The sequence below is a fragment of the Kwoniella bestiolae genome, chromosome 1, assembly GCF_000512585.2.
Source record: "Kwoniella bestiolae CBS 10118 chromosome 1, complete sequence".
NCBI classification, from domain to species: Eukaryota; Fungi; Basidiomycota; class Tremellomycetes; order Tremellales; family Cryptococcaceae; genus Kwoniella; species Kwoniella bestiolae.
The window spans coordinates 981,086-993,153 of NC_089241.1; the positions used below are offsets into that span (position 1 = coordinate 981,086).

General features: G+C 48.7%; 2 protein-coding genes across 2 annotated transcripts; both read left to right on the forward strand.

The window, feature by feature from the left end:
• Positions 1 to 126: 126 nt before the first annotated feature.
• On the forward strand, positions 127 to 9,157 carry I302_100370 (uncharacterized protein; the record flags this gene model as incomplete). Its single annotated transcript, XM_019190389.1, has 6 exons — positions 127 to 176; positions 237 to 1,428; positions 1,568 to 1,642; positions 1,713 to 3,222; positions 3,296 to 3,565; positions 3,630 to 9,157. 6 exons carry the CDS (start codon positions 127 to 129, stop codon positions 9,155 to 9,157), a joined length of 8,625 nt encoding a protein of 2,874 aa, XP_019047137.1.
• Positions 9,158 to 9,672: 515 nt separating this feature from the next.
• I302_100371 (actin-like protein ARP6) lies at positions 9,673 to 11,826 on the forward strand (the record flags this gene model as incomplete). The annotated part of the gene is made up of 10 exons (XM_019190390.1): positions 9,673 to 9,755; positions 9,870 to 9,984; positions 10,046 to 10,114; positions 10,191 to 10,314; positions 10,377 to 10,521; positions 10,607 to 10,762; positions 10,886 to 11,124; positions 11,187 to 11,322; positions 11,381 to 11,443; positions 11,499 to 11,826. The coding sequence occupies 10 exons, from the start codon at positions 9,673 to 9,675 to the stop codon at positions 11,824 to 11,826; spliced, it is 1,458 nt and encodes a 485-aa protein (XP_019047138.1).
• Between the last annotated feature and the right edge of the window lie 242 nt (positions 11,827 to 12,068).

A 12,068-nucleotide genomic window follows, 5' to 3' on the forward strand; every position in this document is an offset into this window, starting at 1 on the left:
AATAGTCTAGTGATTCAACTACTTTATACATTCTTTACTTACAGCGATTCACATAGACAGATATAGAGCGAGACTTTCGACCATATACCCAACCTAGGCTCCGGTCAGCCTTTATAATATCACAAAATGGCCAACCCCGATGCCGCCGCTCGAGAGGCACTGACCATCGTAGCCGTGTTAGGAGCGATCCTTGCGTTCTCGCTCTTCACCTGAACCTGGGCATATAAGCGGAACAGAGATGGTGGGAGAGGCAAAGGGAATGATGACGGTAGAAAAGATAGGCAGAGATCTGGGGATGATGATGGTAAGAAAGATCGAGATAGGAACAACCATGATGACAACAAAAACAAGAGGGATAACGACAAACGAAGGAACAAGAATGATGATGACAATAAGAAACCACCCGATACCCCCGCTTCTACGAATTATGATCCTTCCAAAGACAAACCCCCCGATTCCGACGACGACAACTCTAAAGGTGGTGGTGGTTCTGGACCAGGGCCAGAACCTGGACCTGGGCCTTCAAGTTATTTGGATAGTACTTTCCAGATCACACCGAATCTCAAGCTCAAGATTCGATCTTCGTCCGATGATCCGCCTATGAGTGTGACGTACCATGGTGATCCGCCTTCGTCTGGTGGGTCGGATGGTGGTCCTGGATTCGGAGGTGGTGGACCTCCATGGGATCCGCGCGGTGGACCCTCATGGGATTCATGGGGTGGACCTCCAACCGATTCATCCTGGTACGAAGGAGACAACGGCTATGGGTATGGTGGGGGATGGTACCCTGGTGGAGGTGGCGGACCTGCAATCCCTGTAGGGGGAATGCCCGGGAACCCCCAAACCGCCTCATTACCTGTCGAACAATCTCAACATGGCGGAGGCAGAAGACCACCCTTCGATCCCGTCATGCTGGGTACGGCCCGTACGCCCTCTGGATTCGATACTGTCCATGTGGCCATGGCTGGTGTATTCCCCAGGACTCCAGTGGCTATACCGCGGTACAAACCTTTCCGCGAAGTCCCATCTCTGGTATCTTCCTCTTCCTCCTCCATGGAATCAGAAATCTTAACGCCCCTCACGCCATTGGAGTTAAAGACGGCATTCATGCCTCCTGGGATGGAGATTGATCCGTTTACTTACAGCTCGGCTAAACCTGCCAAATCCCATTTCTCGGCTCAGGATCTACACAATGACGAGTTAAATGATCTACAAGATATCCTTCAAGGCCGGGAGAGGAAGGGGGAGGGGATAGATCTTAGACCTAGAAGACTGAGTGAGCTACTCGAGGTACCTGGATTGGGTGAGACGCTTGGACCGGCTGGAGGTGATAGGTATAATCCTACGATGTTTGGGGATCTAGCTCAAGATAGGAGGGGGGGTGTACCTCTCAGTCCGATTAGAGTTAAGGGCGGGATGAGTCCAATTGTGAGTGGCAGACTATCCAGTACCGGTCAGATGGGTATAGGACTGTATGGCAATTCTAATCATCGCATATCTTTGAATTCTATTGAGATCGCCCGATGAAGCTTCAAAATACTGATGCATTCGCTGTGTGCCATATTAGGATCTGAACCCCGTATATATCGAAGAGAAAGGAGAGAGAGTCACCAATCTATCTCCGCTCAGACCTGGAATACCTGTAAGTGATTCTATCACGTTTCTGTCACGAACCACGAAACTGATACGATGCGTGCCGTGCTGTATGTCAGGCTGAAAATGGCGAAAGAGTCAAACGACGAGAGAAGGTGAGAAACGGACTTGTCTCACCCCGAGCCGTCAATCTACCTACACCTGTAGCTGAGGAAAGTCAACGAGAGAAAGAGGGAGCTAGACGGAAAGAACGACAAAAACAGGAGATTGGGGTTCCAGATGATTATGAGAAGGCGCGAGTGAGAACCCGAAAAGAGAGAGAGAGAGAGAAGATCCCCGTATCTCCCGAAAGAGCCAAAAAGATGAGGAAGCAGAAAGTCAAAGTGGTCGATCGTGATACTGGAAGAGTCAAAAGCGAGGAAATTCTGGTTACTGATTCAGAAGCTGGGGCTGAAAAGATACTGTCCCCTGGAAGACGAACGGCGAAAGTACGTATCAGGGGTACTCTCGGGGAGAGCGAGGAGGAAGCATTGTATGAACGAGAAAGGAGTAGGAAGAAAAGGGAGAGATTGAGGCAGGCGATAAGGAATGATGAGAGTGAGGAAGAATACGTTACTGTTGACAAAGATGGTAGACGAGTCAAGAGGAAGGAGAAGCGAAGAGTGCCGATTAGTGAGGATGAGGAGGAGAGGGTGAGATTGAGGAGAAAAGAGAGGAACGAAGTGGGTGATTCCGAAGACGAGGTTGTGCGTGCGGAAAGACGAAGAGCAAAAGTGAGGAGAGAAAGGCTCCGGAATGGTAGAGTTGGGGTTGGATTCGATGAAGAGGAGGAAGAACCATTATATGAGAGGCATACCGATAGGAATGGGAGACCGAAGTTGAGGAAGATGCAACATGATGATCCGTATCAAGAGTTCTATCGACAGAGGAATAGGAATAGGGAGCGAGTGCGTGGTGGTAGAGGGATAGAAGAATATGAAGAGGAGTATGAGATGGGTGGTCAGGCTAGGGTGAGAAGGAGAGTACCTCAGCAACCTATATACCAAGATGATGGTATACCTTTACAGAATATCCCTAATTATCAACTTCAACAAGGTCAACAAGTACCTGTCAATCCCATCTTGGCTCAACGTCGACAACTCAACCAAGCGACAATCGAAGATGAATTGGCGAGAGAGAATCCTTCGCTCAGTAGGACTGAGAGAGAGGACATGGCTAGATTGAGATTACGAAATTATGAGTCAGGCCGGGATGAGAGACTTGATCGGACGATCCTGCAAGAAGAGGGTGATGATGCAAATATCAGTGTGAAGGAGAGGGAACGACTTGCGAAGTTAAGGTTACAACATATGGATGCTGACGAAGATAGCTTCTCGAAGACTGGTCATAGGTTAGGTCAAGGTGAGGATACTCAGTTGCAAACCAAGCAACAACATCACCAAATTGAAGAGGAGGAGCAACGGGTCAGAGCACCGGGACAGAGAAGAAGGATCCAGAATGAGACCGAAAGTGTGGAACTTGATGACACTAGTGTCGAATCAGCTGAGAAGGCTGGAGAGATCACTCTCGGACACGCCGAGCGAGTGAACACGGAGATGAACGTTACTGTCAGACCGGAAAGTCCACGACGTCAGTGATTTTTGTGTGCTTTCATGATCATGACTGATTTGTGTATGGACTGATCGATCTTCTATATTCGCAGATGAAGTACTTGTCAGACCTGATAGACCTCAAGGACCAAATCAGCAAAATCGAAGACATTTCGCACTGCGCGAAAACAGACGACTCGACCAGTCAGATGATGAAGCAGTGGAACGTCAAGCCGAGACTGAACATGCAAGTGAAACTGTACCCCTCAATGTGCAACCGAAACAGGAGACGGAGATCTTCGAGTTGCCTGCTACACCTGTCGGTCAAAGGAGGACTCCGCGAGTGGAGAATGCGGATGATATACGACAGGAGATGAGATCGGGTGAGTTGATATATCTGACCTTTGACTGGCAGTGGTAGTGCCGTTGCTGATATGGACTTCTCAGGTGAACTCACCGATCATGAGAGATTAGACGAGCTTGTGAGACAAGATGTCGATACGGTGCCTGTAAACCTGGTCACTGAGCATGGCAGACGAAGTGGTGTGGAGGAGAATGATGGTCGAGAGAGAAGAAGGGTAGGAGTCGACATTGCGGCTCGACCAACGATTGTCCAAGGGTCCTCAGGTGGGGGACAAAGACATGAGCGCACAATCAATATCAGCTCATCGCCAATCCAAAGTCAGCGAGGCACCGACAACTTGCATTCGGATCATGATCCATACCCTTTCGAAAATATCATCAACAACAGGATCAACTTCGTGAAAGGTCTGAATCCGGGAGGGAAGGCATTTCTCCGGGAGAGAGCGAAGAGGGACTGGAAGGAAGGAAAGGAGCGATTGGTCCGTGACAATCCTCATATGAGCGAGGAGGAGCTCTTAGCGAGACTGGTTGATGATTCTGTTGAGGAGTATCAGCGCAGACAGAGGGTTAACATCAACACTGAGACCGATTCCAGAATTATCGAGCGAACCCATGCGTTGGCCACCGAACACGAACGCTCTCCGCTTCCCTCTGTGAGAAGGACCCAGCATAACCAGGAAATCATGGAAGAATGGCCATCAGAGGTCGAAAGAAGGAGACCAACTCCACTGGCTTTAGAGGAATCAGGGCCCTCAAGAGGTCCAGTCGATGAGCTTGATAGGGCGCCGACCTCAGCCCAACTCTCAGGCCCAGTGAGACAATGGGAATTCTGGCGCAACATTATTGAGGAGAGCGTTGATTCGTGTGATGGTCTGAGCGCCAGAGATAATGTTCGGGTGAAGATGGAAGCTAGTGCCAAATGGCACAAAAAAATGAAGAAAATGACCGATCATGCACTTGAGACGGACGGGAAGAAGCTCTTGGAAGATATGGTAGATGTGCTGATCAGGGAAGCTGGAGGTGTGAGGCGAAACACTGACAGATCTGAAGCTGGACCTAGAGAGCCTGAGCCAGAACGCAATACGACTCATCCAACTCGACAAAGACAGTTGATGGAGGGTGAAGAGCCCGTCGGTACTCGACAACATCAACGAAGAGAAAAAGCTCAAGAGAACCCCTCTGTACAGCATAGATTGGATACTCAATCCGAAGCTAGAAGGGAAAGGAGAAGACAGAATCAAGGACAAAGACAAAGACAAGAGAGGGCTCATGAGAATGGTGAACCCAATCGAGTGGTAATGGATGTCTCTCATCTCAATGAAGAACAGATCAAGGAATATGAAGAGACCGGGAAATTACCTTCTACGGATGCTCAACGAGAAGATCGAGAGGACACAACCAATGTAAGGCCCACTCTCGCCCATCAAGCTCGTGATGACCATGTCCAAGAGGCAGGAGGAAGGTCTAATATGCAAATGGCGTCTACGCGGCCTGGTCCAGTACCTGCCGAGGATGCAGACATCGGGGCTCCCGACGGTCGGGCTACGGTTCATACGTCCAGGAGACAAGGTGCTTTGGCTTTAGCTGCAAGTGCTGAGCCACCAGCCGAAGAGCGGGAGAACACAACCAGAGTTCGACTTACGGCCGATCCTGAAGTGGACTACAGCTTATATGAAGATGAACCGGATCTAAGTCGACCTACTCATGCCAATGTCCGTCCCATCGTGCAATCAGAGAAGGAGTACAACAATTCCAGACCCATCCCTGAGGAGATTGCTGTTGGCGAGAAATCGGGGGGTTACGATTCGGGATATGGGACTGACGAAGATCGAGAAATCGAAGTTCATGAACGATCTGCTCCTCCCAAGATATCAATCGATCCTAAAGACCGCCACGATGACGGAAGAGATCTTTTCGCACATACTGGGAGAGTTAGACTCGATGAATATCCGGATCACACAGGTAGACCGCGTGTGCCGCGTGAGTTCAGGGAGGAACATGGCAGATGGCCCATGGAAGGCGAAGATCCGATTGATGGATTCCATCGGCAAATGTGGGAAGAAGAATTCGCCAACACTCAACGTGGTGCTCGAGATGAGGTTGGATCTTCCGATCATATCAGACCGGTAAGACACGAATCGACTGAAGAACCTAGAAGACAAAGCGAGGAACCTCGAAGACCCATAGGCGGGGACAATGCCACTTCATGGGATTGGCCTGAGGATCTTCCAAATCCTGAGCAAAATGAAGTTGTACAAGTGCACCAAACGTCCGTTCCAGAATACAAGATTGGCAAAGAGAATAGACCTGAACAGGCGTGGTCGGAAGTTGCCCCAGCCCGAAAGCCAGAGGTCAAACGGCCAGGATTGGAAGCTCCACTTGTGCCTAGTAAAGAAACGTCCCGAGCGGATGCTGATGAACCAATGGATACTCGACGAGCGGTGAAGAAAGATGTTGAAGAGTCTCGCATTTCGCCCGTCAAGATGATATCTAAGGACGATGATGAAAGAGTTCCAAAAAGAGCTGAAGTGACGGCTCGACCTAGAGAAGACGAAAAGATCCGTGAAGTGTCACCTCACTCTTCGAGAGAAAAAATGATCAATAGGGCACTGCAAGACGCACAGATGACGAGGGATAATTTGCGACATGCACGCAGAGTTAAGAGAGAGGATGATGATGAATCTGAGGATCCGGGAATGAGCATGGCTGCTACTAGACCTGGTCTGGATCTTGACGAAGATAGGGAGCCCAAGCTTGCTGAACGACCAGTAGATGCCAGACAAGGTGACCATAAGACAGATAAGGCAGACTTGTTCGAACATACTGGAGACGTGATACCGGCCACTGGTAACGCTTTGCCTGGTCAGAAAGAGAAACGACCCGTACCTCACAGCCGCGCTTCCATCCAAAAGTCTCACAGGGACACATTGAGTGATTTTCAGAAGCTATACTCTTCAAAAGCGCAGGGTAGGGACGCTTCATTCGAAAAATTCCAGCAGGATCTACTGGAAAGACATCAGCAGCAATCGCCTTTGCAAGTCCATACCACTTTTGTACCTGATGTCGAGCAGAGGGATGTCGGTAGATCCACCGGGGTTGACTCTACGTTGGAAGAAGAGGAAACTCGGGATGAGACTCGACCGCTCAAACCTCCCAATAGGGAGGGTACCAAGCCGAACAGAGTGCCCGTTAGATCCGATGTAGACGTAAGAGGCGATCGAGTTCGCTCGAGAGATGAAGAAGAGGAAGATGAGCTGAAATCTGACATGAGGACGATGGGTCATGGGAGAAGGAAGGGAGTCAAATTTGAAAGCAAACAGAACAAGGGAGAAAGAAGCAAGGAAGTATCGGAAGATTACTACCAATCCGATGCTGAAGAGGATGGGGCTCAAAATCATGGTCGTCGAAGAATGAGATCTAATCGTGGAGGCGGGGATTCACCTTCTATCAGTCCGCTGTCGCCCAGGTCTCGACCAATCGTGAATGCAAGAGCCAGGAGACGAGCAGGACGTTTCAGAGAGAGGGAGAATGGCGCTGTAGTCAGTGATTCTGATGTGTCCGATGAAGACCGGGAATCTACCCCGCGGGCCAAAGGCAGAAGAGATGCTGGCGGAACAACTCAGGATCAGGACAGAGGGGCATTGGGTCACCGTTCTAGAGGTGGTAGACGTACTGCAGATCAAGGCCAGGAGAACAGTGAGGACGAGGTCCGAGCTGGCCGATCCAGACGTCAGGACAGGAGGAGCAAGGCCGGAGTTGATGTAGAAGAGAATGAAGAGGATGATGACCGGGACATCCGAAAAGCCGGTGGACGAAATGCTCAGTTCGGACGTAGGGCACGAAGGGGTGATAGAAAATTTGGAGGTGGTGAACATGACGAAGAGGAAGATATTTTACTTGCGGAAGATGATAGGGCGCAAAATCCTAGGGGACGACCTAATCAGGCTAGACCCGAAGACACTTCGCAGGACGATATAACACCCCGAGGCGGACCCCGAAGTAACGGAAGAGACGAGAGATCCAGATGGGACCATTCCATCAAAGGCGGCAGGAGGGATGGTCGAATTGGACAAGATGGCGATACTGACTCGGATGACGATGATCTGAACGACGCGCCACGTAGACCACGAGATGTTTCAGCGCCGAAAGATGCGGTGGACGAGCCTAGAAGGGACATCCGTCATAATAATCGGACGACTCAAATTGGCTCAGATAGCGATTCGCAGGATACCGAGACTGATGATCCTGATCAACAGCACCGCCGCAGAGACCAGCCCCGTCAAAATGCTGAACAATCTCGGCAAGCTAGGGCAGAAGATGAAAGCGACCAGGCCAAAGCTGAAGCGAGTCGAAAGAAGGAAGACGAGAAGATGGCGAGAAGACAAGAAGAATCGATCAGAAAGCAAGAAAAGAAGTTAAACTCTTCTAGCCACGGTGGTCTGGGCGATGACGATGATAGCTATATGAGGGAATACAATACCTCTTCTATCTCTTGGAGACCCAAAATCCACCTTCGAGCCGGATGGAATATCCTCAAGAACGCGCCGTTTTGGTCTTCATTCTCTGCGATTGAATTTATCCTCTACGTTGAAATAACCAGACAACTTTTCTCGATGTTATCAATTTCCTCCGGATCTCTCTCTGCCGCTTCCTCTACTCCCTCTAGCAGACTGAGTAAACGAGCCAACTCCCCCGATGAACTAGGCTTCGATCTGCAACTAACGCAAACTTGGTTCTTCAACATGTTCCAGTCCAACGGAGTAGAATCCACCTCTTTCTTCGTGTTTATCAGTCTTTGGAACATAATCTGTATCCCCCTACTGGGATGTCTAATCTACGCCACATTGGAGAAAGCCTCCAATCCACATGAGAAGGAATCCTCTAGATCGTGGCTTTTGAGAAAATTGAGGAGCGCGGTTGAAGTGTCTGAAAGGGTTATTCTGATGGATAGGAAGTTCCATGGTTTCAGGTCATTCATCAAGCGATTCAGTCTATGGACTATCGTCAGACTATCTGTATTTATCTGTCAAGTAATTGGAACGGCCTTGGTATTTAGACAGACAATGAGTCTGGCCTACCTCTCTGCGGCCGGCTCAAGCTCTACTACATCGACATTCTCGGACGCAGCGGATGTATCAGCTACGATCAAATCCCTAAGTGAATTCGCCGGGGGATTGACCAATGCTCAAGTCTTTGGCATAACCAACTTCGTCTTCCTTGTTCTGCTCCTCAACTTGGCTATCTCATGGTATTCTCTCCTCCATTCCAAAAAGACCGCCGCGAAAGGTGCACGATCGATACTCAAGTGGATATCGATTGCCTTGATCACAACTCCTTTCGTAGTTTGTTTGTTGTATTTCCAGGAAATTGCGAATTACCTTATACAATCGCAGAACTCAACGGGAATGGTGGGCGACAGCGGGACGATCGTACTTGTTGGAGCGAACTTTATGTTCATGGGGTTGTTGCCTGGTATGGGGTATGTAGTATATGAGCTGGGCAAGGTGTGGGATAGGAAATTTCCTAATGGGTTCTTCAATAGGAGAGGGACTAGAAGCTCAAGCGGAGGAGGAAGTAGCTGGTTGATCTGTACTGATTGTGGACCTGTGTAGAGGGATGATCTGAGAGAGTGCGATACGTATGTCTCTATTTGTATTGAAGTTTGTATATTGTGCGCTTGTACGTTTGTGTCCTGTAGCTTTTGCATGATACGTTGTAGATAGTTTGGATCCGTTGATACCCATAATTAATGCACAGTGTGCGAGTACCGCCTCTGCAGCGGAATGATCGACTTGCCAGTACCATTGCTTGTTTCATGGCTGAACACTGATCTCTAGACTGCTGCATCATGACTCAATACCATCTCAATCACTCTCGCGCTTGCTTGGTATCAACAGATAATCACAGATATGTACAATGACTCATAACAACTTGAACCTCACCCATCTTGGTCGAAATGGCCACAATTAGAGACACCAACTTATAACACTCGCAGTTCCGGCGGAAGCAAACACCTCGGAAGGTTGTTATTGATGTTTTCAACTTTCTCTTCGCTCTCTCTCATTCTTGACTGCTGATATCACTCCAAGGATAATCCATCAAAACATGCAAATCATATAGCATCGAGATGACGACCCCGCCTATAGTGATACTGGATAATGGGGCGTATAGTATCAAAGCTGGTATCAGTGGGATAGACTGGGAGCCTAGGTGAGTTGGGCCTAACACAATACTCTTGTAGCCCGCATTTGCCTACGTAGCTATATCTCTCACGTCAGATCGCTGGTCTCTTGGCTGATATCGCCCGCTCATTTCGATTCGTAGAATCTTTCCAAACTCTATAGCTCGTTCAAGAACGGACAAGAAGGTGTACGTCAGCGACGAGATTGATGATTGTCGGGATTTATCCGGTATAGTCTACAGAAGACCATTTGAACGTGTGAGCTTCGTAATAGAGACCGCCCTCGGGTTGTATGGAGATAGCTTACAAAGATTTATAGGGGATGTTGGTGAATTGGGACGCGGAGAAGATCATTTGGGATAGGGTGTTCTCACCGCAAGGACTGAATGTGCGTTTCAGCTTGATCTTTCATTGACTATTGCTCTGTTAGGGGGAGTACGCTGATGACTCTATCGTATGTATAGGTGAACCCTTCCGAGTCGAGCTTACTGGTGACGGAACCGTACTTCAATCTGCCGAATATAGCGGAGACGTACGATCAGATGGTATTTGAGGAATGGGAGTTTCAGAGTTATTTTAGATGTACTCGTGAGTCAGCTTTTGATCCTTCTAGTAACCTCGATAGCTCAGCTGATGCCCTAGGAGAACAGCTGCTGCATTGATACCTTACGGAGGACTATTCGAGGACGAGTCGGGCATTCCACCGGAATGTATGATCGTTGTGGATGTTGGGTATTCTTTTACTCATGTGATACCGCTGAGAGATGGTCAGATAGTCTGGGAACATGTTAAGAGGTGTGTATCTTACCCTCTCTCCTGGTCTCAGAAGCCTGGATGAACGGGGAGAGATAAACAAGCTGATTACATGTCATTGCAATAGAATCGATGTGGGAGGTAAACTCCTCACGAACCACTTGAAACACCTCATATCGTTCCGACAGTGGAATATGATTGATCAGACGCATGTGGTGAATGATGTGAGGGAAGCCTGTGGATATGTTAGTATGGATTGGAAGAGGGATCTGGAGCTGTGCAAGTGAGCTGTCTTCCTCTCGCTCGTCTCAACGACATATCCCTCAATCACACGCCTAATTCCCAAATTTTCCTGGAATACTCGATATATTGCACCGTCATAATTCTAACGATTGTATCTTACCAGGCAGAGCGTGAAGAAGAACCCGATAGTACAAGAATACGTCTTACCCGATTTCTCATCCCGCTCGACCTCTCGCTCGGGCTACATACGCTCTGGCCCCAATGCGAACCCTCCTGCTGATGCTCAGGATAACAAAACCAACGGACATAGTAAGAGAGCTGAGGAGGATGAAGAGCAGATATTGATCATGGGGAATGAGAGGTTTGCTGGACCTGAAATGCTATTCAACCCTTCTGATATTGGTAGGTCCCCTTACGTTTACGTGTCTACTCTGTATGTACGAGATGCTAACGGAACACGGTAGGATTGAAGCAATCCGGATTACCTGAAACGATCGCACATGTCATATCGATGATGCCTGAAGAGCTAAGGGGGATGTACTGGGCTCACATTGGTATTTTCGGTGGTTTAGGGAACATAGAAGCGTTGGGCGAAAGATTGTAGGTTTGACTTGCCAACATACTGGTAGAATTGAGAAAGCTGATGATGGGAATATAGAGAAAGAGATTTACAGGCGTTATGTCCTGTCGACTATGAGATAGGGATATATGAGGCATTCGAGTGAGTGCCGGTATGCTCGAGGATCTGGTATTGACCAATGTCGATGTGCATGTAGTCCGGCCTCACCACCATACGTAGCAGCTACGACCTTGACTACCTCAGAGATATACCTATCAACCTACCCAATCACCCGAGCAGAGTATCTGGAACACGGCTCGTCGATCTGTAGAAGACGGTTCGGTGGTCCCGCGTATAATGTCAACCCACCCGGCTTCACTAGTGGAGAGATCTCAGGAGAGATTGACGAAGATGAGAGGGAGAGACGATATGCGATGGGATTGGAGAGTATAAAGGGGCGAGGGGGGAAGAAGAGGAAGGAGGAAGAGGAGGTAATCAGTGGGAATTGGGGTGGAAGGAGGCGGAGAGCGGGAGGGGTGTTGTAGGACTTTGGCTTTACATGTGCATCATGCATTATCATTGTGTATTTGAGTATGATACGGCTTATGATGCATTGCATTGCATTCCATTGAATCTGTTTGGTGGATTCATTACCATCTTCATGCTGTCTGTGTATTGCCATTACCGGAGTATACAGTGTTGAGTAGTAGTACCCTGAATATCACCAATTATCAGGCTCACTTTTTAGTATGATTAGTATGATATGACGATCATTTCAGCTATGCCA